Raw genomic sequence first — 22,937 nt, 5'->3', positions numbered from 1 at the left:
GTCACGGGACCGGGTTCGCCACGCCCTCTCTCCTGTTGTCCAATCGCTTCGGTCGGCTTGGACGCGCCCTCCGGTGCCAGACTTCCGCCTTCCGGTGCCAGACCTCCGCCTTCCGGTGCCAGACCTCCGCCTTCCGGTGCCAGACTTCCGCCTTCCGGTGCCAGACCTCCGCCTTCCGGCGCCAGACTTCCGCCTTCCGGCCGGGAGGCGCTCGGATCCGCGCGGCCGGCTACCGCGCGCCATGGCGGCCGTGCGCGCTGCTTCGGCCGAGCTGGGCTTCGCGGAGGCGGCGCCGGCGTGGCGGCTGCGCAGCGAGCAGTTTCCCAGCAAGGTGGGCGGGCGGCCGGCGTGGCTGGGCGCGGCCGGGCTGCCGGGGCCCGCGGAGCTGGCCTGCGCGCTGTGCGGCCGCCCGCTGGCCTTCGTGCTGCAGCTGTACGCGCCCCTGCCCGGCCGCGCGGACGCCTTCCACCGCGGCCTGTTCCTCTTCTGCTGCCGGGAGCCGCCGTGCTGCGCCGGCCTGCGCGGTGAGCGGCGGGGCGACGCGCGGCCTTCGCCCGGTCCGGCCCGCCCGCGGGGTCCTCCCTCCCCGTCGCGCGTGTCCTCAGTCCCGGCTTTTTGCTTAATTAATCGGTACTAAGTGTGCGTGATTATAATCAGGTATTAGAAATTGTCAGTTTTCAGAAAACTGGGGCCCAGTAGCTTTTCAATGTTTGTGGTCTATTAGTCCCGTTATTAACTTAATTTGAAGAAACTCAAAGAGCTGCTTTGGTTGTGGAAACAAAACTGGTTTCTAGAATTTGAGTGTCTTGTTCTTTTCCACTTTTGTTATATTCTCTCTCCTTTCAGCAAATAAGCTCCCTGAAAGCAAAAACTGCCTTCTGTTTGCCTTTTCAAGAAACGAGTGTCTTTTCGGTCCTGTGGGAGTTGAAGCTCAAGTATTTGAATTGACGTGTTGTTTTACTTAAAATACATTGTTTTTTCTTATTTTCTTTTAGTTTTTAGAAATCAGCTCCCCAGGAAAAATGACTTTTACCCATATGAACCACCTTCCGAGGACCCTCCCTTAGAGGCAGGGGCGTCCGTATGCCTCCAGCTCAAGTCTGGTGCTCATTTATGCAGGGTTTGTGGCTGTTTAGGCCCCAAAACATGCTCCAGATGTCACAAGGCCTATTACTGCAGTAGGGAGCATCAGACTCTGGACTGGAGGTTGGGACATAAACAGGCCTGTACACAATCAGGTGAGTCTGTTTATTTTTTACTTTCAAATTTCAGCTTAGTTTCATAGCATCTATCAACCCCCTTTTGTTTTGAGGATAAAAATTGTAATTAGAACAGGTATACTTTTCAGAAGTTTAGTATAACACCTTTTTGAAGGAGAAGCTATGAGGTCTTTCCCAGTTAGTTATGTCCCAGCCTTGCATTAATAGAGGCATTTAATTTATGACCGACCCATGACTTAAAATTCTGGAACTATATATGTTGTTTTACTAGGGAGAATTATTGCTACATGGAATATAATTTAGAAATAGGACATCATTAGGCCATCTTCACAACTAAATTATTACTAATGGTGCTGGTTACCCTTTTTGCTTCAGGTAATTTGGACAATACAGTGCCCGATCACAGCTTCCTTTTTCCGGAATTTGAAATCGTAATAGAAACAGAAGATGAGATTACACCTGAGGATGTGGAAAAAGAAGATGAATCAGAGGTTATAGGGAGCATGGGTAAGGACCAGGTTTCAGAACTTTGTTCACGAAGCGATTAAACATAATGCTTAAAGGGCTCGATATGTCAAGAAGAGCGATACTGAGAGGAAAAGTCAACTCACTGTGGAGGCGGCAGTGTGTAATTTCCTCACGTTTCTTTATTTGAAAATATCCTGAAAATTTCTTGGAATTACCAGGTGTGCCCTGGTTTTTATGTAGACATGTCAGGAAGGATCCATGCATTCACCTGGGTAGGGCTGCCTCGGATGCTGGAAGATTGGTGAGTTCATTGGGTCCAAGACCTGTTCCTCAGATCAAGACGAAGTACGTGAGCCTGCCTGGCATGGTGTTTGGCAGGTGGCAGGGCCCCTTTAACATTAGTTTCTCTTTGATTTGGCTAGGTTTGTACATGAGTTTGATCACACTCCTTGGTACCTTTGATGACCAATTACCTAAGAGGTCAGCAGTCAGTATTTGTCCAACACTTACTCTGCTCTGAGGGTTGTTTGTGTGTGACCTCATTAAAATCCACAATAAGTTAGGTACTCTACCCCATTCTGCAGTGAGGACTTGAAGGTGCTGGATGTAGCTTGTCAATCATGTAAGTTTTACAGCTGGAGTCTGAGCTCACTGACTCCGGAACGAGATAGAGCTCTTCACCACCAGTTTAGATTTCAGGTCAGAGAGCTGACTTCCTGGTCCACGGTTCAGACTCAGGGTATGAGAAATATACTGTGAGGCGTCACAGACTAAATCCTGCTGAGGACAGCAGTGGTGCAGGCACTGGGGTCCCGAGAGATGAGGGTGGGGAAGGAACCGGCTGGCAGATGTGCCGTGCGTGTGTGATGAAGGACTGATGTACCAGCCTGGAAGAGGAAGGCCTGAGACCCGAAGAGACTGAGAACGAGAGTCTAGGTGGCTTAAGGTTAAACAGCGGTGATAAGGGGTCACCTTGGTTGGGTGTCCTGTTGTGTGCTGGGCACAACCATTCTGAGTTGTAATTTGGGTCTGTTCTTTTAAATGTGAAGCTTTAAGAGAAGTACTCACTAGGAGCCTGCAGAATAAATGATGCTTCATGGAGTATCTGGAAATTTAGATGGTCTTAAAGCACCAGCTTGAGTGAATTTAATTAAGGAAAGCCTGTGGAAACAGCTGGCCTTCACTGTCCGATTTAACACTGGGAAGGTTTAAAGCGTGTGTGAACTGTCAGCTCCTGGGCTTATTCCTGCTGCTGTAACAGTCATGTCGGTGGTTTTTCAGGTGAAGTCCCTGAGGAAGAATTGGATTCCATGGCAAAACACGAATCCAGGGAAGACAAAATTTTCCAGAAGTTTAAAACTAAAATAGCCCAGGAACCAGAGCAGGTAAAGCAGAGCTCATGTAGCTCTACCTTGTGTTCTATCTGCGGGTATTTTAGGGGTGTCATCCCTAAAGAAGCTGTGTTGTGCCCTCCTTTGTGTGAAGGGCCACTGCTAATGACAGGAGGTATCGAAAGAGTGAAGATTATGCCACTTATCGTGTGGGATTTATTTTCTAAAGAAAGCATCAGGGATAGAAGTGATGTGTGGTCTGCAGCATATGGAGTTTAGGCACCAATAACAAAGAAAAAAAAAAACATTTTTGCTCATTTTCTGACCAGGACCTTTGGCTTATAAAACCAACGTGGTACGTTAACACAGAGATTGTGGTTTTCTAAGAAAGAATCCTGGAGTGACATCATGAGCTTCTGATGCGGTTCCATCCTCAGTGTGCCTGTGAGGATTAAGGGCGGTCGGTCAGCACGTTTCCCTTCTGCCCCTCTGTGCCCCTGTGGGCACTCCCCCTTAACCCCCCACACCGTGAATAGCAGTCACTAGAGAGAACCCTCACGTAAATTCCCATAAACCAGTCACTGGATCAGATGAATGTCCAGCGGCTGGATCTAGTCTGAAACACTGATGGTGGTTTTTAGCAATGTGTATGCTTTTAACAAAATAGAGGAAAACTGCTTAGTTGTTAAATAAGATATTATTAGAATGAATTTTATCTGTTTGGAGTATTTATCTAAACACCATGTTTCACTTGGTCTTTTTCACTTTTAAAATCTTGAAGGCTCCTTACAGCTATGTGAAGGTAAGCACACACAGCTGCATTTTGGGTTCAGAACCTGGTAATGGGAAAACAGGGTTATTGTGAGTCACTTCAAAAATATTTATGATTCAGACTCTAATCATATTATTTAAGATAAGACAAGCTGAAATGCTTGCTCTGATAACGGAGAAGGCGTTAACTTAACTCTGCTGGGCCTGAGGGAGACCAGTGAACTGCCTTTCAGAATCGTTCCATCGCGTGTAAAAGCACATACAGAGTTTCTCCAGGTGGTATCGGATCGCATGCTGCCACTGACAGCAGAGGTGCTGGTGACTGGCCGTGACCCTGACTGGTTTTAGATTCTCAGGTACGGCAGAGGGATTGCGCCCCTCTGGGTCTCTGGTGAGAACATCCCTCAAGAACAGGATGTTCCGGACTGCCCCTGTGGTGCCAAGAGAATCTTTGAATTCCAGGTATGACCTTAAATAAGGACTCCGTTAGTACTAATCACTCTGGTTTTTGTTTTTAAACATTAAAAAACTTCAACTAAGCAACATGCACTGGGGTCTGTATGATGTTATGCGTGGTGCCCTGTCATGAAAATCAGAAGTTTCCTGCCTCACCTCTGGGCTTGAAGTTGTCTTTTACTGCTTTATCTGGTAGTTGTTTCTAACCCGAAATAATATACTTTTTTGATGTTTCTCAGTTTACTAGTTTTCAGACGTCTGTTGACCTCTGCAGTAACGCGGATTTAAATGTATTTGCTTTCACCATTTGGACCATTTCCCCTCCCCGCCCCCATCCCCTGCCCCCCCGGGGTGATAATCATGACTTTGGGTGCCCCTACTGTTACCATTGTAATTTTAAATAATATACCTTGTTCCATTAATTAAGGTCTGACTCTGTGCCTTGTGAGTATTTTAGAGCCCTTAGTCTGTTTAGTCTTGCTTTGGATTTATTTGGAAAGCAAGCGGATATAATCATTAAAGATTGTGTCAAAAGAAATTCTAACATCAAAATCATTTTAGGTTGAGAGAGAATGCTCTCGAACTGTGGTACGTAATACCTGTTTCTTAAGGTAGAGACGGGATCGTGAGGACTGCATCCAAACCGATGGCCCTCAGTGCCAGAGCTTGACGCTCAGTGTTTGTATGAGGCCGACGGTGGCAGTCCCGGTCTACGCTTGTTGCTCTCAGACGACTTGGTTTCTGAAACCCTTCTCTACACAAATGCAGCAGATTCCCTTTTGTGTTCATCACAAGTGTTTTTTTCAGTGGTAACAGCACCTGGTATTCCATTTTCAAATGATAAAAAGTAAAAGGTGCCCAAATAGAAGCTTCAGTCCTATTTTGTGGCATATTATTAATAAAAATAATTAGGTTTCCAGCAGAGACGAACAGATCAGCCAGGCTGTTATCTTTGGGAAATTCTTTCTCAAGTGGAAAAGAAAGATACCAAATGAAGGGCAAATGAAAGAGAGGTTTGAAAGGAATAGAGCTGCAAATACTTTTAGAGAGTTAAATACGTTAGTTGTATAATGTGTGTAATTTTGTTGTGTTGGAAGCAGACTGCCATCCTGGCCTCGAAGCAGGTCTCCAACTGTGTCACCTTATTCTCAGGTCATGCCTCAGCTGCTCAACTACCTCAAGGCTGACAGCCTGGGCAGGAGTGTCGACTGGGGCGTTCTGGCTGTCTTCACCTGTGCTGAAAGCTGTCGACTGGGCGCTGGCTACACAGAGGAATTTGTTTGGAAGCAAGAGATAGCAGATGTACCCTGATGACGTCGTAAAGCCTTGACAACGCTCATGGTCTCTTAGACCTTGCAGTTTCATTTTTAGGACTTTATCCTAAATAAAGAAATGATTATACCAGAAGAGGTACAAAGATATTGTTTTAGGCATCATTTACAATGTCAAATATTTGTGAAACACAGATGTCCAGTGATGGGATCATGGAAATGTTGGTGTACAGACAGTTTCATTGATAAGGGACCTATGTGCACGCCAAATCGACAACCGGATACCATTTAGACGGTATTCATAGTATGCTCACATTTCTGTAAAAATAACTGTACATGCATACGTGTGGAGAAATAAATCTGGAAAGACACGCACGAGGTGTGGACTGGCTACCTGGACGGTGGGGCGAAGTGGGATGGCCGTGGGTGGTCAGTGAAAATGGGTTATGACACAGTTAGGTCAAACCATCACTGAGGTCATTTCCTCCCCTGAAATTTGCAAAGTTAAAGTGACACATATTTGGGTAAAACCCCAAGAAACTGGGATGATAATCAGGTGATGTCATAGGCCCTAGTCCACCTGAGTCCCGCTAAACTGACGAGCACAGTAAGTGGGGTGCCCCGTAATTCTGAAGCAACAGCAGCAGTCGTCAGGATCGGGAAAAAGGGTTGTGACCAGACAGCCTGACTGAATAGAAGCTCTGCTTCAAAACTGGCCTTGGGCCACTGGCAGCCAGCTCGCGGATGAGACTACAAGGCAAGAGCACTGGCCTTCCGCATCCCAGACCACTGAGGAAGGGCTGGTAAACCCGTGAGAGTGCATGAATTGGCGAATCAGCTATCGGGGATTCCCCAGGTTAGCCCCAGGGACGGTGGTCCCGGAGGCAGCAGCTTGAGGGAGGGCCGTGAGGTTGGCTTTCGCGTGTGGGGCAGTCTGTTTACACGAGTGGCTCCCAGATCTATGCTGCCAACCTGAGGCACCTTGCAGCCCCTGGCAGTTTATCTTGTGGTAATTCCTGTCGCACACCTGAGAGACTGCTGTCGCTCAGAGCTGGACGCCAGCAGCTGATTCTCACGACCATTGCCTTAACCTACATCGGGCCACGCACCACCCCCCCACACACACACACGCCCCTGCTAACCCTGAAGTGTACTACTGCCACAAGCCAGCCTCTGGAGGGGACACTGGCTGATGTCGCCGACTACTCGGGTACTCATGTATCAGGAAGTCCCGGGCTCTTCTGTAATTCAGAGGGATGTACATAGACGAGAGTTAAAAAGCATGGTGTGGGGAACTGGAGTATGAAACTCCCGTGAGAGTCGTTAAACACAGCTTTTAAAGAGGGAAGCAAAGTTGTTCGTTTTGAGGCTGGGTATTAAATCAGTGAGAACCACCCGTAACTACGGCGATACAGCCCATGGTACTGGAGGGCACGTGAAAAGTTCTTAACAAACGTAGCTAAAGACACTCGGTAAGCTCAGCAACTTCTGGAAAACGACTAGTGGGGGGCCTTCATGTCCCAAATCATGAATGATTCTTATAGTCAGGACATGTTATAATAAGTTTTCCGAAGTAAAACATCCGGACCGCTGAGGATTGCTTCAGCAAATTCGTTAGGGTCTGCCTATCTGGAGGCATCGTGATGCAGACATGCTTGCGGGCACGTTGGTAGTGACCCGCCACACTGTCCTTCAGGTATACATCCGCACCAAGCTCTGGGGCTGACGGCGCGTTCACAGGGCCTTTCCAGTGGGAGATAGACTAGCCCAAGTCACCGGAAAGAAAATGCCACAGTGCCAACTTGGCAACCGTGTTAAAAAATAGAAGCTAACAACAAATTTCCTGAAAAGGAAAAAGATGGGTCCCATCTATAACAGCATCAAAAACAATACAAGTAAGTTTAACCTGGGAGGTGAAAGGTCAGTACTATGAAAACTACAAGACGCGAGGAAATTGAAGACGGCATAGATAAATGGGAAGGTTACTGCTGAAACGTCGCTGCCGAAAGCCGTCTGCAGACTCAGTGCCATCCTACCAAGATTCTAAAGGCATTTTTCACAGAATTTATACTGCACTAGGAAAATTTCACTCCTAGAATTTAAATGAAACCACCGAAGACCTCGAGTAGCCCAAGAAATCCTGAGAAAGAACAAAGCGAGAAGCATCGCACTGCCTGCCTCCACGGTGTACTGCAACGCTGGTGTCATGACCATGGCCCTGGCATAAACACAAACACACCGATGGCACAGAACTGAGCGCCCAGAAATCAGCCTATGCCCAGACTCGACTGGCCTGTGACAAGGGAGCCAAGAAGACTCAGTGGAGAAGAGTACGTCTTTTCAATGTGAGAAAATTAGCTATCCCCATGTTAAAAAAAAATGCACCTGGACCCATACCTTATATCATAACTCGAAATGGATGAAAAAGCCATGAATGCAACACCAGAAAAATGTAACTTCGGCCTGGAATGCTTTTTATATTCTCAGCTGTCTACATTTCTACTCATCGGTCAAGCTCAACTTTTCTGTCTGCATCGGGACCTTTAGTGACAAGTGACACACTCACTTAACAGAAAGGAATTTACAGACAGCCGTGGAACTGGCTTAAGGCAGCAGGACAGAGAGATGAGGAGGGCTCCGGAACACGTGGTCCACCCGCCCTGCCCCACTCTCACTGCGGGCAGGCCTTCTCCACATCGGAAGACGCTAGAGACACAGCTGTCAACCAGCTGAACACACAAGGCACGAGGGGCGATGTCTCCTTGGCTTCCGGAGAACCCCCTTGGGGACGGTTCTTCCTCTTCTCTCAGGGGGATCACGTGCCGTTTTTGACCTTTCTGGCCTGGGAGAGGATAGTCTCTGCAGTCTACCTTCCACTGGAGAGATCTCTAACAGCTGGTCCTGTCTCTCATCTTCAGGACCACTTCCCCTCATCTGCAGCAGCAATCAAATGTTTTGTCCTTGAGCAAGGCATGCCGTTGCCCACCCCTTTCACTGCTGAGGTGAGGGGCAGACGTCGCGCGCCCCTGCCTGCCACATGCCGACATACCCCTCCCTCCAAACATCTGGGAGCGAATCCCTAAGCATCTTGAACTGAGGTGGTGCGCCTTAAAAAAAAGAACCAACAAACAGCAACTAGAGTGAAAATAAATAATACAAAATAAAAATGTCATAAGAAATTTAAATCATACACCACACAACTTATTTGCCTCTAGAAATGCAGACACATTTAAAAACACCATAAACTGACACGACGCCCAGCAGCTGCTGCTGCAGAGGACAGGACGTCAGTCACTGTGGCCCATCCGTCCACTCCACCATGCACCAAGACCTCTGCTGGGCCGACACTGCCCGACCGGACAGATCCCCTGCGGTGGACGGCACCCCCGGCACCTGTCCTTTCTCAGAGGCTGAGCTCTGGTTTCATCATCCACTTCAAAAAGCACAGCAAAACGAATGTTTGTTGAAACGCTTTCGCTCATCATATTGGTGGTAGGATTCTGTCATTCTAAGACTGCTGTGTGTATAATGTGAGATAAATAGCTAATTATGGAATGTTTTAACTCATCCTTTTCTTTTTTCCTTTTAAATTAAGAATTCTCTGTAAAAGTAATAACATAGAATTGGTCAAATGAAACCCCTGTAGTACTGAATCTGGATTAGGTATATCAGTATGAACTCATGAGTTATCTTGGAAACTTTTAAATGGATGGAAGCAAGCATTTATCCTGTGTTAAGTGCGTCATTTTATGGAAGTATTCCAATGACTATATGAAAAAAATGAAATGATTAGAATTTCGTCAGTTGCAGTCCACTAACGTTAATGGATCAATGAGCAAAGACAGCCAAAGGTCCGTAATAAAAGGCTGCCACTTGGACGCAGTGGCTCATCTGCAGAACAGAGCGCAGAGAGCGCACCGAGCCACACCGTGCGTCTGCCGACGGCAAACGCAGTCAAGAAACTACCAGCCAAATGGCCTGAGATCTTAGAGAAAAGAGATGGAGGAGAAACTTAAGGAATAAAACAGATATAAAAACATTTAAAAAAAAAAAATGGAATACTGATCTAGAGTAGGAAAACGGTTATGAGGTGTGTGTGGGTGGACTGGAGCAGAACAGAGGGCCTCCCGGGACGGCTGGCAGGGTTCTGGGCAGTGGCTGCAGGGCTGGGGTGAGACTCACAGCAGTGCAGCTGGGAACCAGGAGGTGCTCGATATATGGACTGCAATAAATACATGTTTCATGAGCAACCTTAAATTTTAAGGCAGTTCATCCATTTTCATTGCAACGTACAATAAAATGTTGATTGAAACAAAAAACAAGCAAGAAAACACACTGAAATGGTTTCAGGCATCATATCTAAAATAGAACTTTTTTAACAGTATGATCACACGAATTTTACAAGGCATCGTTTATAGCATCAATGTAACACTTTTATAAACAGCATTTATTGTACAGAGTACTGAGAAGAAAATATTTACAGCCATTCGTTTTCATTAATACACCTATCCTGTCCTGCAATACTGAAAAGGCGGAATGTGGCACAAAAATAACCCTTCGGAATTACAAATTAGAAAAACAACACTTTAAAAAAAAGATTTTTACTTTTCTGGTAGAAATATAAAAACTGGTTTATGGGGGAAGAAATCAAACAACAAATCCAGTCAATTAGAGAGGTGGCTTTAACACTAAAGTTTTGTCCCTTAAACCAACTTGTCAACAGCAGGAAGTGTTTAAAACCTAACTATAAATAAGTGGGCAGCGCTGCCCAAATAGCAGCAGCACAGTGCAGCGACTCACGTAACACTGGTGTCCCCTGTGGGAAGTGGCAGGCCTCCCGCGCACCCACGGGGTGCGCGCAGGCTGCCCCGCCCCCCGCCGTTTCAATGTACCAAACTGATTTCTTAAAAGCCGGTGGGTGGGGAGGGCAGGAGCCCGCGACGGCCATTACGTCGTCTTCCGGAAGCCCTTCAGGATGGGGTAGATGTTCTCAAACGCCTCGTAAATCTCTGCTCTGACTTTAGCACCTGTGGAGATGAGTTGAGCAGAGATGAGACTACAGTGGCATTTAACACACACAGAGGAAAATTATGACTTCAAAACCAAACTGCTAACATGAATCTCTCCATTGCCGGTGAGACGAACAGACGCGGGCATCCGTTGGGTCATTTGGAACCCCTTGCCACGATCTTACTTTTGTTTTTAAAGCAGTATGTTCTTCACATGGCTCTTTAAATTACAACTGTGCAGCTGGCCTGGTGTCACTGTGCCGGTCCCCGCACCGGGTCACACGCGGAGCAGGGCGGCAGTGAGAGCAGCTGCACCCTTCCCCCTCCATTGCTGCCCCCGACCAGCCTCCTCCAAATTGCCCAGGGTGGTCTCCAAGCGACAGTGCTGATGGGAGCCACAGCGTCAGAGGGCGGCCTGTGACCGAGAGCGCCCCCTGCAAGCCAGGGTCACACACCCTCCTCCCCGCGCCCCCCAGGTCACGCCCGGCTGCAGGACCAGCGCAGACGCATGAGCTTCCCGGCCCTTGCTTCGTCTGGTGGGCATGCTTCTCCTCGGAGTGCTGGCGGGGAGGAAAAGGAAAAAGCCAAAGCCATCTTTACGAGTGACTCTCCAAGTATCCCAATGCCGTGGAATCACTTTTCAGCATTGAGAAAATGCCATTCTTGAAACGTTCAAACCTTTAGACACTACTTGCTTTACAACTTACCTGTTAATACAACTTTTCCAGAAACAAAAATAAGGAGAACAATCCTGGGTTTGATCATCCTGTAGATTAAACCAGGAAATAACTCTGGCTCATAACTAGAACGAAAAGGGCAAAAACAATTTGTGAATTAAAAGTTATGCATGCTTTTAGATAAAATGAGGGCCTGTACCAAGGGAAACAGTGAATGAACAGCCCACCAATCGGGAGGCGAAGCCCAGCTCTTTAAGTGGCATCAGCAGAGCTGCCACTGGGGCGACTCGTTATTGGCACTTGGAGACCAAGTAACTATTTCCATCAAATCTGGGTGTTCTGACGTAATGAGAGCTTTACGCCGACGTTCTGTACTCTCTCTGACCCCCATCGAGCGTCACTCTGGACAAGTTTAGGTATACCACTTGTTTCTAAGATCTGACAGGAGCATTTTGCCTTTTAATCATTCCCATCTCGTCTCCTTCAACCGAAATGTGCTGCTGCCGCTGGTCAGGTGGTTTACCCGGCGGAGAGCGAGCGTCCCTCCCGACTGCCGCCAGACTGAATGCACGGCCAGCGTGTCCTGTTCTGAGCCCAGTCGCCTCAGTGTGTCAGTTCGGAGACTGAAACAGTTAGGATATGCGTTTACCCTGGGGGACTCAGGGCAGGTTTCTCTGAGGAAGAGGTGTTTGGGCGGGTACGTGAAATGTGAGTGGAGGTTTCCTAGGTGAAAGTGAATGTGCGTGTGCCAGGCACCGAAGTGGAGAGTGCAAAGGCCCTGCCGCCAGGAGGGATGCGGCCAGCCTTGGGGAGCGGTGTGCGGGGGCTGGAGTGGGGGGCGGGGGCCATCGGCCAGCAGGTCCTCCCCAGAAGTAGCAGGGAAAACACAGGCTGCCCCTTCGACTGCTGGGCGATCTGACAGCACTGACTGGAAGAAATTTAAAAAACTGGGGAGAAAGCTGACACCAGAGGCTGTGGACTCAATTCGTGCACTTAAAACGTAATTACTTGGACGTGGTTCCATAGCGTAGCAGTTAGCACATCTGCTTTACACGCAGAAGATCCCGGGTTCACACCCCAGTGGAGCCACGGTCCATGGCCTACGGCCACGCCACCCTGAACAAGCCCGATGTCTGAAGCTAAGCAGGGTCGGGCCTGGTTAGTACTTGGATGGGAGACCGCCTGGGAAGACCAGGTGCTATAGACGTTAATAATAATAAATAATAAAAATATAAATTAAAATAAGTAAATAAAACGTAATCACTGAACAGTCAAGTGAAATGCACCACCATGGTCAGGGGTGCTGACCGCCCGCACGCGCAGTGGGAAGCAGGGGGCCAGTGAGGACAGCGAGTGTGGCCGCAGCCCCAGGAAGAAGCCCCCGCAGCAAACTCGTCTGCAGCCGCGGCGCCTCTCCCGTGGAGACGGCGCACTCCGACGCACCTGCTGAACTGCTGGTGGGTCAGCACCAGGCCTTCCAGCCTGATGGGGAACTTCACGTCGCAGCTCCCCACCATGTTCTGAATCTTGAAGTCCAAGAACTTGGCCGGGAAACCCAACTTCTGCACAACCCTGGCATACTTTCTGGCTGCCAGTCGGGACTGTTCTTCGCTGGGGGAAGGAAAAAGTGAGGTATTTCATACTCAAAGCCAGCTAAATTAGTCATTCAGATGAATAAGTTATTGAAAGTTCAAGTTACAAAAGTTGCTTAAAAACACATCACGCCCTTTCCCAATGAAAGATCAGCAGACATGAACTACTTTACTGTAAAGTCTTCCTGTGTCCTTGGCAGAAAACTGAAAGCCTACTCAGATGATCACCTTTTCAATTCACCAAATTACTGATGCCCTGGATTGTACGGATGTGACGTATACTAGCATCGCCATCATCATTATTATGATTCTGTTTTAGCCCATAAATTCCTACTGAGATGAAAACTAACGGGCTTCATTTTGATAGGAAAATACTGATGAGATTTTAACTTGAAGAACACATACACTAATTCCATCCTCTTTCATGCCAAGTCTCTCTCGGTCCATTCCTGCAACTATTTGCTGGTTACAACTGTGACTTAGCAAAGGACTGATGCAAAAAAGCAGAAAAGATATAAAACCATCAAACAAGAGACTCTGAAGTATAAGGGGTAAGAATCACAAAAATTAAGCATACATGCAGTGCTTTCTTTTAAAGGGAAAATAAATTTATTTACGGTTTCTTATCTTGATCAAATCATGACCCAAATAGGCATCATTCACTCTGCAGGAACTGCTGTGGACAAAGGCTGGGAGCTACAGGAAAAGCCTGTCTGGGGAAGAAAGGGACATCTCACATTGTCGATAAACCTGGAATTTCTGGTGTCTCAGCCAGAGGAAAACAGGCGAGTAAAGAGCCCTAAATGCAGCTGTGCGGAAGCACGGACAGACGCACATCTTGCCTTCTGAAAACCCTGAGACCAGAGCCAGAGTGTCCACCCCATTGCCCTTCCCTTCACTGAAAGACAAGTTCAAAGGTCAAAATAAGCAAAAACCACCACAGCCCCTCTGTGTGTTAATATCACCAAGCACATTTCAATCATCTTGTATTTTTAAAAGTTCTATTCACTTCATTTGGAAAAGCTTTGGGGCGCTACATTACTAACCTTCCCCCCACGCGTCGGACAGGGTTAGACTAGCCAGGGCCCCGAACGCCAACCTCGGACAGACACAGGGTCCAGGCAGGGCACCTGCTGAGGAGGTGCATTCCTCCAGACCTGCACACCTCACTGCCTGACGAGGGGTGGCAGGCGTCTGTGACCCGCGAGGCTCCACACTCCCAAAGCATCAGCTCTAAAGTTCTCTGATTCACAACCAATTTTTTTCCAATGAAGGGTGAATCTGTGCTATGTATAAAGTTTCCGGCATAAAGAGACCCTTCTTAACAGTTTCAACGTCACACTTTATCAAGTCCACATAAAATGCACCTGAATGGCATGAATAAGCAATGGCAACGTGCATCCGAAATTCATGCCTGATTTTAGTAAAATGAAACCACTACTGTCTGAAGTGATCAGAACCGACCATTTTAATACGACTTTAAGTTTCACCCCGACACCCGCGACATGAGACGCACACCTGGAGGACTGCTCACACCCACCTCTTGGCGCCCGTGCACACCATCTTCCCAGAACTGAAGATCAGGGCCGTGGTCCGGGGCTCTCTAATTCTCATGATCACAGCAGCAAACCGCTGAAATGGTCAGAGACGATCGTTAGTGAGGTCGCGCCGTACTGCCGATGTCTCAGAACTAGCCAAAAACAAAGAACGCCCCAGCAGTAAGAAGGGCCTGGTGTACACAGAGCTATGGACACGTCTGCCCTGTGCCCTGCCTCTCCCGGGGAACACGCGCCTTCACACGGGGAGCGGGGCAAGCATGCGGCGACCGAGTGAGCTGGGCCGAGGTCTGTGCGCCCTTTCCCACGTTCCGGCAAGATAAGTCATACCTGCAAAACTTTTTTCTTTAATCACATCCTTAATAAATACCAGCACCTCTGTTTGTACCTTGTATTTGCTGCTTCCCATGACTAGCTTTTATAACTATAAATTTTGTTTATTAACTTTTGCCACCTCCGGAGGGACTTAATATAACAGATTACAAATTTCCAATCTGCTTTTAGAAACAATATTAATGCATAACATGACACAAACTTTTTGACCTAGGAACCTTTAAAAGTATCTTATTGTATTATTAGAGTTTGAAATACATTAAAATTGCTCAGACCTTGGGATTATATTCAGCATTTCGGGCACGAAGTGCAATGGTCTTTAGGTCAAGTTTACAACCAAGATTCACTGTGGATACGATATTTCTGCAAGAAATTTGAAAATAAAACATTATTTAACTTTTACAGGATGCAGTGTTAGATATTTATCTAGAAATCTGCTTCTTTCAGATTTAAGTTCAATTTTAACTTGATTTTTTAAGTTAGACATTTAAGAAATCGTTGACATTTATTAAGAGTTTAACAAGTACCACATACCACGGTGGGCATCTTACATAAATCGCTACTGAAGACTTAAAATGCACTGTGAAGCAGTAACTATTTCCGGGTTGGGTGCCTTGCTCAGGACACGCACGGCTCCTAAGCGCGGGAGCCCATCCACCTCCAGGGCCTCAGCCCTTCGCTTAGTCTGGAGCTCGGAATTTCCACCACTGTCACTCCCACTCCCAAAGCCACCACTTATAAAGCAAACAGGCGGGCATGACTTCCTCGGTCCTCTCAAATGAGTACCTTTTGGAAGAACAAGAATACCTTTGACAAAGGAAAAATCCTGCTTTTTTTCTTCCGATTAACACTCAGAAAATCAAGAAAACCAGACATAACCATTATTATCTAGGACCAACAGACCCCCTCCCCTTTTTTCTCAGTATTCTTATATTATTTCATGAATAACTTAAAAATAAAAGTCTAGTGGAAAACCACTTTTTTAAAACCTGTAATAAAAATTTAAACAAAGCAAACCGAAGTTTCCATTGTGTATTGTCCTGGTCGTGAGAGTGGGCAGTGCCCACAGACCATCGTGTCTGGACGTGGACCGTCGCTGTCCTGTGCGTACTGACTCCAGCTGCAAACGCACCTCGAGCTGCTCCCAGCTCCCTGCTGTGGCCGGTTCTCTTTCCTGCACTGTCAACGGGCAGCACTTCTGAAACCCGGGTGGCTCCCCGCCTGGTCGTCAGGAGGCTGGCTGCCTTCTTGAGCACACAGCCACAGCCACGAGGCCACTTAGGACGACTGACTCAGTGTTTCATCTCTACACTCTGGTCCCCTCTAATCCACTTCACGTGCACGCCTGCCTCTAACACCTGCCTGCTTACGAACTGAATCAAGTAAATTCTGGTCCACCAAATTTGGTATCACGAATTTAGTTGTATGATTGTTAAATGTGTTCTTCTCTTTTTAAACAACTATGTGAAAATACACATAACGTAAAATTCACCATTTTAACCAAATTAAAGCGCACAGTTCAGTGCTATTCAACACACGCACAGTTGTGCAACCGTCACCACCACCCACGGCAAATCTACTCCACCTTGTAAAACTGAAACTCTAAGTCCTGACTGCCCTCCCCAGCCCCTGGCCCCCACACTCTGCTTTGTCTGATTCCCACTACTCTAAGCGCCTCATGTGAGTGGACCCACAGAGCATTTGTCTCTGTAACTGGCTTCTTCACTCTGCGTAATGTCCTCAAGTCCACCCATGTTGTAGCATACCACAGAACTTTTGTATGGCTAAATAATATTCCGCTGGATGGTTATATCATCACCCGCCACCACCCTATCCTGTTACACATAGGACCCGCTTCATCTTGGTAGAGAAATCCGTTTAGAGCAAGAACAGCCATCCTCAACTGCGTGAAGGCCACAGCCCCTCAAGGATTTCTGTGCAGCCTCGTAATAACCAATAAAGGGGAACCAGGCCACTATGGACTATACCGACTCTGTTCCTGAGTAAGACATCTTCCCGAAGCCCCAACATCACCGAGGGGAGGACCACATAGGGCGTGACCTACAAACCAGCTACAGGGAAACGTCTATGATGACACCAACAAATAAAAACTGGATTTCGCTGGTTCTAGAATAAAAACACAAGCTACCGAACCTCTGAAGGGGAGGAGAGCTTTTTACTGAGGGTGCCGACTCACTAAGACAGCTGTGTGGCCTTCCCCAGTGACAGATGGAGCAAGCTTCGACACACACGCCCTAGAGAAATAGGCCCTCAGCTCCCAGGGCACAGCGCCAAGGGCCCCGGGGCGAGGCAGAGGGCAGACCCAAGTACTCACTGCAGCTGCGGCACGATTCCGGAGCTCTCCGAGGCTGGTGTGGCAGGCGTGATGGGGGTCATAGGGGTCACGGGGGAGGGGTACAGGGGTGTGGTGCCCGGCAGAGGGGCAGTGGTGAGCGTCTGTGAGTGGAAGAGCTGCGGCGTCTGGCCCGAAGCCCCCGGTGTCGCCTGCTGGGCTGTCGCCTGCTGGACGGCCGCTGTCACTGACGTCACGGCTGCCGCCTGCTGCTGCTGCTGCTGCTGCTGCTGCTGCTGTTGCTGTTGCTGCTGCTGCTGCTGCTGCTGCTGTTGCTGCTGCTGCCTTTGCTGCTCCTCCAAAATAGACAGACTGTTGGTGTTCTGAATGGGCTGCGGCGTCAGGCCCGTGCCGTAAGGCATCATCGGACTGAAGATGGGGATCCCGGGAGTCATGGCGCCCTGCGGAGGGTCAGGAGAACACAGGTTAGGCTGGCTGGTGCCGAGTGTCCACAGGACTCACCTGGTAAGAGAACAAGGGAGAAGTACAAAGACAGACACCGTCCGAGCATAAACGGAATTACTAAGCATTAGCAGGGAGGAACTTGCTGTTCTCATGCACACCCCTTTCTTCTTTCCCATAAACAGTAAGTAAGAGCTGAGGATTTGGAACTGGGCCTGGGTGTGAGGTCCAACTCTGCTACTTACGACATCTGAAAGCCCGAGAAAGTTGCTTGACCATTCAGGCACATCTAGGGGGTAATCATGTTCTAAGATTGTTATAAGGAATAAGTAAGACATGCAGAGTGACCACACGCCGTTTTTAAAACTATTATCCTAGCGTACCGTCTGGGTAGTGGCCCATTTCACTCTCAAAGTATCTGTCTCAGCTTGGATGAAAAATTATGTTTACCCTAAAGACACCCGCTTAGGCATCCAACACGACGACAGGCACACAGAAAACACTGTGGTGGCGGCAGGGATAATGACAACGGATTGTTTGCTCTCCCAAAAGTTTAACTCAACAAAATCCAATGCATGTATCACAATAACATCGATTTACTTTTCTACAATGCTTCTAAACTCTTTCAGACACGATCGCGTTTGTTGATTTCTCAGCCTTACGGCAGCCCTTCGGGAGAGGGAACACAGACGCTCCCTTCCCCACATTAAGGACAAGAACGCTGACACCAAGAACAAAAGACTTCCCGTTAGCAGACCAGCCAAGACCACAAGCACGCGCCAACCGCCCACCCCCCAGACCCCCAGCCCAAGCCTCCGACACCCCCACCCACGGGGACCGTGCAGCTCGCAGAGCTCGTCTGTGAACCTCTTATGATCACACCCAACACTACTGCACGGAGGGTCCGGTTTTCCAGCCGGGCAAGACCTAAAAAAGAGCTACGACCTTTCCTACTTCTCCCACTTTATGTGGGAGAAAACATAAACCAGAAATGTCTCAGGTATCTGTGTTAAACTGTTTCACCAACATAGTGGCAGAAAGAACATGACAGGAGAAGGAGCAAATACACACCGAAGCCCTGAGTGCAGGCTTTATTCTAGGGCGTCTCCCACTCACTCCACTAAACCCTGGCTGGAAGAAAACGCGGGCCACACTAATGTGAAAGACTAAGGTTTTGAAAGATCCGCCTTCTTTTACACCATATGTACAAATGAACTCAAAACGGATCGCAGACACACATGTAAAAGCGAAAATTCTGAGGAGAAATACCTAAGGCTTTAGGTAGGCAAAGATTTCTTAGACGGGACACAAAAGCACTAACCTCGAAGTGAAACTGCTGCTGCTGAAAAAGAGTTAAGAACCCAGAGCACAGGCGCCCCCTTGTCTGCGTTTTGCATTCTACGGTTTCAGTTACCCGTGGCCGACCGCAGGCTGACAATAGTCAGTGAGAAATCCCAGAAATAAATAATTCCGCAGTTACTTTGTGCACAGCTCTGGGTGGCGTGATGAGCTCTCACCCCCTGCTATATCCCGCACGGGACGCAAATCATCCCTTTGTCCAGGGATTCACACTGTCCGGGCAGCACAATAAGATATCTTGAGAGACCACACTCACCTAACTTTTATTACAGTGTATTGTTATAATTGGTCTATTTTATTATTAGTTGTTGTCATTAATCTTTTACTGTGCCTAATTTAAAACTTAAACTTTATCATAGGTGTGCTTATATAGGAAACAGCACAGTACCTTTGGGATTCGGCACTATCTGTGGTTGCAGGCACCCCTGGGGGTCTTGGACGTGTCTCCCCACGGAGATGGGGACTGCTGTACGGAATGACCAGTAAAAACCCAATAAAATATGAATAAGCCAATAAAAAATGGGCAGATGTAAAGAACATTTTACAAATGAGAATGCATCGATGGCCAATAAGCACTTGACAAGATGCTTAAGATAAGTCATGGGGAAAATGCAAGTTAAAACCACACGCACTACTAAGCAACAACTAGAGTATCTAAAAGTGAAAACTCGCACACGCGAGCAGGGGTGTGGAGCAGCTGCAGCTCGCACGCGCTGCCGGCGGAACTCGAGAATACACTCGCGCGAAGTTAAACACACTCACCGTAAGACCCAGCAGCCCCACTCCTACGTATCTACCCCAGAGAAATGCAGACACGGCACACGCAGAGCCCGCACACAAACGTTTACAGCACCTCCAGTCTCAGCAACCCCAACGTGGAATCACCCTAATGTCGGCAACTGGAGGGTGGGCTGAAAAGTGTGGTGCAGCCACACAAGGGAGCACCACGTGGCTGTGAGAAGGAACTGCGGATGTCCGAAGGTTGTTGGGCAAAAAAGACGGACACAAAAAAGCACATACTGATTATGACTCCGTCTGTATGAAATCCCAGACCAGGCAAAACTATCTTTAGCCCTGGAAAGTGGGATCGGCAGCAGCCTGGGGCTGGGGGAGCAACTGCAAAGGAGCAGGAAGGGTTTTTTGGGTAAGTGAAATGTTTGCTTATATAGGGGCATATAATTATCAAAACGTACACTTAAGTGGGTGTTTTCGTTGCTTGTGAATTATACTTCAACAGAGGTTATTTTAAAACTTTAGAAAGCAGATATGTTATTTGGAACCTTAAACATAAAAAGATACAACTAGAAAATAATTTTGTGAGAGTCACTTTCAAAATCAAAGACCCTATAATTACTTGAAACACTTTTATAAGTGTTTATCAAAATATTAAGTTTTTACAAACATAAATTTTTACCTTCCAAGTAATCTCCTCAAATTAAACACTATCATGCCTATTCAAAGCCTTGTAGGCCTTCTCAACAAAATAAGGGAGGCTTAAAAAATACGAATCCGTTTCAACAGTGGATTGCATTCCCTCCTTCTCCCTCACACTGTCTCCAGCGGCGCAGACTGTTTACCTGAGGCGACGCCAGGCCCTGAGCGTAAGGTGGCAGGCTGCTGTTCTGATCCATGATGATCACGCTCTTCTAGGCGAATCAGAACCCTCTGGACTGGAACTCGCCTCAGCGCTCAGCCTCCTCCTACAGCATCCCCAGCACACACTTCTTAGCGACGTCCTCAACTCTCTCAGTTATCTTCAGGCACGCCAAGAAACAGGGATGCTGCTTTGGAAACAGTTTAAAGTTTAATGTAAGGAAACAGGTAAACTGTACAATCTTACAAACCAGTTTCATGGTTACACAAACCTCCCCCCTAAATAAACAATGAAGCTATTTCAGAATACACTTTTTACATATAATGGTAAAATCTTATTCCTTCTGTTTCCTGTGACTGCATGCAAAATTGCCAACAGAAAAATTGTTTTGTTTTGTTTTTTTTGCTTATGTAAATACTCATAGTCACGGTCTTCAAAATTAAGATGTCAATCAGCACTGAAAACTTTCAGGGAAAAATACCTGGAGAAAACAAATTCCTAAGCAAATTGTCATACCTGAGTAGAAGTATTTGTTAAGCACGGTATACACTGTGCTATTAGGTCAAGTTTAGGTTTTGAAATATTCCAATCAGTTTTCTGTTCTCAATGTCTTGGGTGCTAAGTTGAACAAATATTTCACTGGGTACAACACACTTTAGTATGATCATTTATTGAGCTACTACTTTAATAAAACACTGTGATAGCCGTACAGGCACAAAAATGAATAAAATACCATGTTTTTATATATGTAATAACTTTACCTCTTTAAAATGCATAAATAGAAAGTGTGCCTGTATCTGGCTTCCCCTAAATTACTATCTCCTCACTGGTTAAACATGTAAAGTTACTTTTAGACAGAAAAACCAAGCAACTGCTGAAAGACTTTTGTTCAGTTTAGTTCCAACGGACCCCTAACTTGCTCAGGGCTGCTGTGAGAACTGATTGAATCAAATAGGATTAACTGATTGACACATCACAAACTGCATCTAGCTATCACACAGAAGGATAAACGTGTGCTATTATTAAATTTCAGTTTAATATCTAATAAGGTATTCACACAGACTAACATAGGTCTTACAGGCCTTAGCTACAAGTTAAAAGTCAAAAACCCACATGCACTTCAAGCATGTGCTGATTCAGCGCAAGCACTCAGATGTTTCTTGAAGGAATCTGACAGTCACTTTGATAAGACAAAGAACCCCAAACACTATATACCCTACGTACTCATTACAGAAAAACAGATCAAAAGTAAAAACTTTCAGAAAATGTCAGATACACACAAAAAATTCTACTTGTCTGACACTCTTATCCTATAACAACAGAAGTACTGGAAATATAAAGACGAAGAGGATGTAGTCCTTTGCCTTCCGACGTCGCGGGGGAACGGACGGTAGGACAGGTCTCCGGGTCTGGGGCGCGCAGGCCCGTCCCGCCCCGGGGCCGCCCGGCGCCCCGCTCCCCACGCCCGCACGACGGGAAGGAGGCCGCTGGAGGGCGCGGCGCACGGCCGGGCGGGAGGGCGCCCGGTAGCGGCCGGTAGCGGCCGGGGCGGCGGCGGCGGCTCGGGCGGGACGACGGCTCCGCGCGAGGCCTGCGCGCCCCCTTGGAACCTCCCCCGCCGTCGGCCCGGGGCCCGCAGCGGGGTCGCCCCTGGCCCGCCCCCAGGGAAGAGCAGACGCGTCAAGGGCTGTTACCTGGAGCCGCTGCGGAGAACGTTACCCGCCCGCGAAAACGAACTTAAGCCGCCGGCGAACCAGGCGCCCGTCACGGCGACCCTTCGCGACCCTGCCGCACTACCGGCGCGCGTTTATAACGTCACTTCCGCCAGTTCCGCCCTGGGCTTCAGCGAGCCGTCCGCGCCCGGGCGGCAGCCATGCGCGGTGCGGGCGCTCCGGCACTTCCTGCGTTTCCTTGGAGAATCGGTTGAGGGGGTGGGAAGGGCGGGGGCGGGGCCCCAGAGACTTCCGGGGCGGGGCCGCCTGGCCAGGGCACTTTCTAATTGGTCGTTGCTGCAGGTAAGCGAGGCATTGGTTTTTAAATGTTGACTTTTTAGGTGGACTGTCTGAGGGATCTCCAGCTCACTACCTGGCTCTTAGCCTGTTTCTCATCTTGTAGAATGGACTAGTAATAGACCTAGCCCTCTAAGGCTTTTGCGAGATGGTTTAAGGAAACGCATGAACAGTGCCTGGCACGTGGTAAGCACTATGTGTGCTAACTACTCTTGAACACATAAAAAGAAGAAAAAACACAGCCTGTTTTACAAAGTCAATTGTATTTTAATTCTGCTAGCACTATATTATGGTCTCTTTTCACATCTGTCTCGGAGACCTTCCGTAGTTGTTTCTTTGTTTCCTGATGCTAGTTTGGGCTCCAGAGTACATTTGTGTCCCCTATCATTCATTTAGACAAAATCGTATACCGTACTTGTAGGGGAGGAGAATTATTCCTCTACCCTTTAGGTTCTTGGCTGGTCTATCATTAAATTGACATAAGACAGATTAACAGCAGATAAATTTTACTGTGTGCTACATATGGGAGTCCCACA

The 22,937-nt window shown here is 47.7% G+C and overlaps 2 protein-coding genes and 1 pseudogene across 5 annotated transcripts; 2 read left to right on the top strand and 1 right to left on the bottom strand.

The window, feature by feature from the left end:
- The first annotated feature begins 208 nt into the window (after nucleotides 1–208).
- PDCD2 (programmed cell death 2) lies at nucleotides 209–5,892 on the top strand. Of its 3 annotated transcripts, none has more exons than XR_004951648.1 (6): nucleotides 209–524; nucleotides 996–1,238; nucleotides 1,596–1,727; nucleotides 2,970–3,073; nucleotides 3,349–3,463; nucleotides 4,139–4,252. XR_004951648.1 is itself a non-coding variant. In XM_016125074.2 (6 exons), the coding sequence occupies exons 1-6, from the start codon at nucleotides 242–244 to the stop codon at nucleotides 5,555–5,557; spliced, it is 1,035 nt and encodes a 344-aa protein (XP_015980560.2). In that variant the 5' UTR covers nucleotides 214–241; the 3' UTR covers nucleotides 5,558–5,892. The 3 variants fall into 3 exon arrangements, 2 of the variants coding, with proteins under 2 accessions (XP_015980561.2, XP_015980560.2); XM_016125074.2 differs by lacking the exon at nucleotides 3,349–3,463 and adding an exon at nucleotides 5,399–5,892 and having other exon boundaries at nucleotides 214–524; XM_016125075.2 differs by lacking the exon at nucleotides 4,139–4,252 and having other exon boundaries at nucleotides 3,349–4,132.
- Nucleotides 5,893–9,857: 3,965 nt separating this feature from the next.
- On the bottom strand, nucleotides 9,858–22,222 carry LOC107500158 (TATA-box binding protein). Of its 2 annotated transcripts, none has more exons than XM_016125076.2 (8): nucleotides 22,087–22,222; nucleotides 20,376–20,582; nucleotides 17,020–17,438; nucleotides 14,960–15,047; nucleotides 14,336–14,427; nucleotides 12,647–12,814; nucleotides 11,234–11,328; nucleotides 9,858–10,544 (listed from the first exon to the last, which is right to left on the bottom strand). In XM_016125076.2, the coding sequence occupies exons 2-8, from the start codon at nucleotides 20,427–20,429 to the stop codon at nucleotides 10,465–10,467; spliced, it is 996 nt and encodes a 331-aa protein (XP_015980562.2). In that variant the 5' UTR covers nucleotides 20,430–20,582; nucleotides 22,087–22,222; the 3' UTR covers nucleotides 9,858–10,464. The 2 variants fall into 2 exon arrangements, with proteins under 2 accessions (XP_015980562.2, XP_036079702.1); XM_036223809.1 differs by having other exon boundaries at nucleotides 20,376–20,579; nucleotides 22,087–22,209.
- On the top strand, nucleotides 12,302–12,410 carry LOC118605427 (annotated as a pseudogene).
- Nucleotides 22,223–22,937: the final 715 nt, after the last annotated feature.

This window comes from Rousettus aegyptiacus, unplaced genomic scaffold (genome assembly GCF_014176215.1).
Source record: "Rousettus aegyptiacus isolate mRouAeg1 unplaced genomic scaffold, mRouAeg1.p scaffold_m13_p_1, whole genome shotgun sequence".
In the NCBI taxonomy this organism is placed as follows: Eukaryota; Metazoa; Chordata; class Mammalia; order Chiroptera; family Pteropodidae; genus Rousettus; species Rousettus aegyptiacus.
Note: the sequence above shows the minus strand (reverse complement) of the source record. Positions and strands in the feature narration are given on the sequence as shown.

Bases quoted from the DNA above. Each gene is read 5' to 3' on its own strand.
- LOC107500158 (XM_016125076.2), bottom strand. From the start codon at position 20,429: ATGGATCAGAACAGCAGCCTGCCACCTTACGCTCAGGGCCTGGCGTCG. The intron at 15,048-17,019 runs GTGAGTACTTGG...AATTTCTTGCAG, and splicing joins GGAATCGTGCCGCAGCTGCA to AAATATCGTATCCACAGTGA. The intron at 12,815-14,335 runs GTGGGTGTGAGC...TCCTTCCCCCAG, and splicing joins GTGTGCACGGGCGCCAAGAG to CGAAGAACAGTCCCGACTGG.
- PDCD2 (XM_016125074.2), top strand. From the start codon at position 242: ATGGCGGCCGTGCGCGCTGCTTCGGCCGAGCTGGGCTTCGCGGAGGCG. The intron at 3,074-4,138 runs GTAAAGCAGAGC...GACTGGTTTTAG, and splicing joins TAGCCCAGGAACCAGAGCAG to ATTCTCAGGTACGGCAGAGG. The intron at 4,253-5,398 runs GTATGACCTTAA...CCTTATTCTCAG, and splicing joins AGAGAATCTTTGAATTCCAG to GTCATGCCTCAGCTGCTCAA.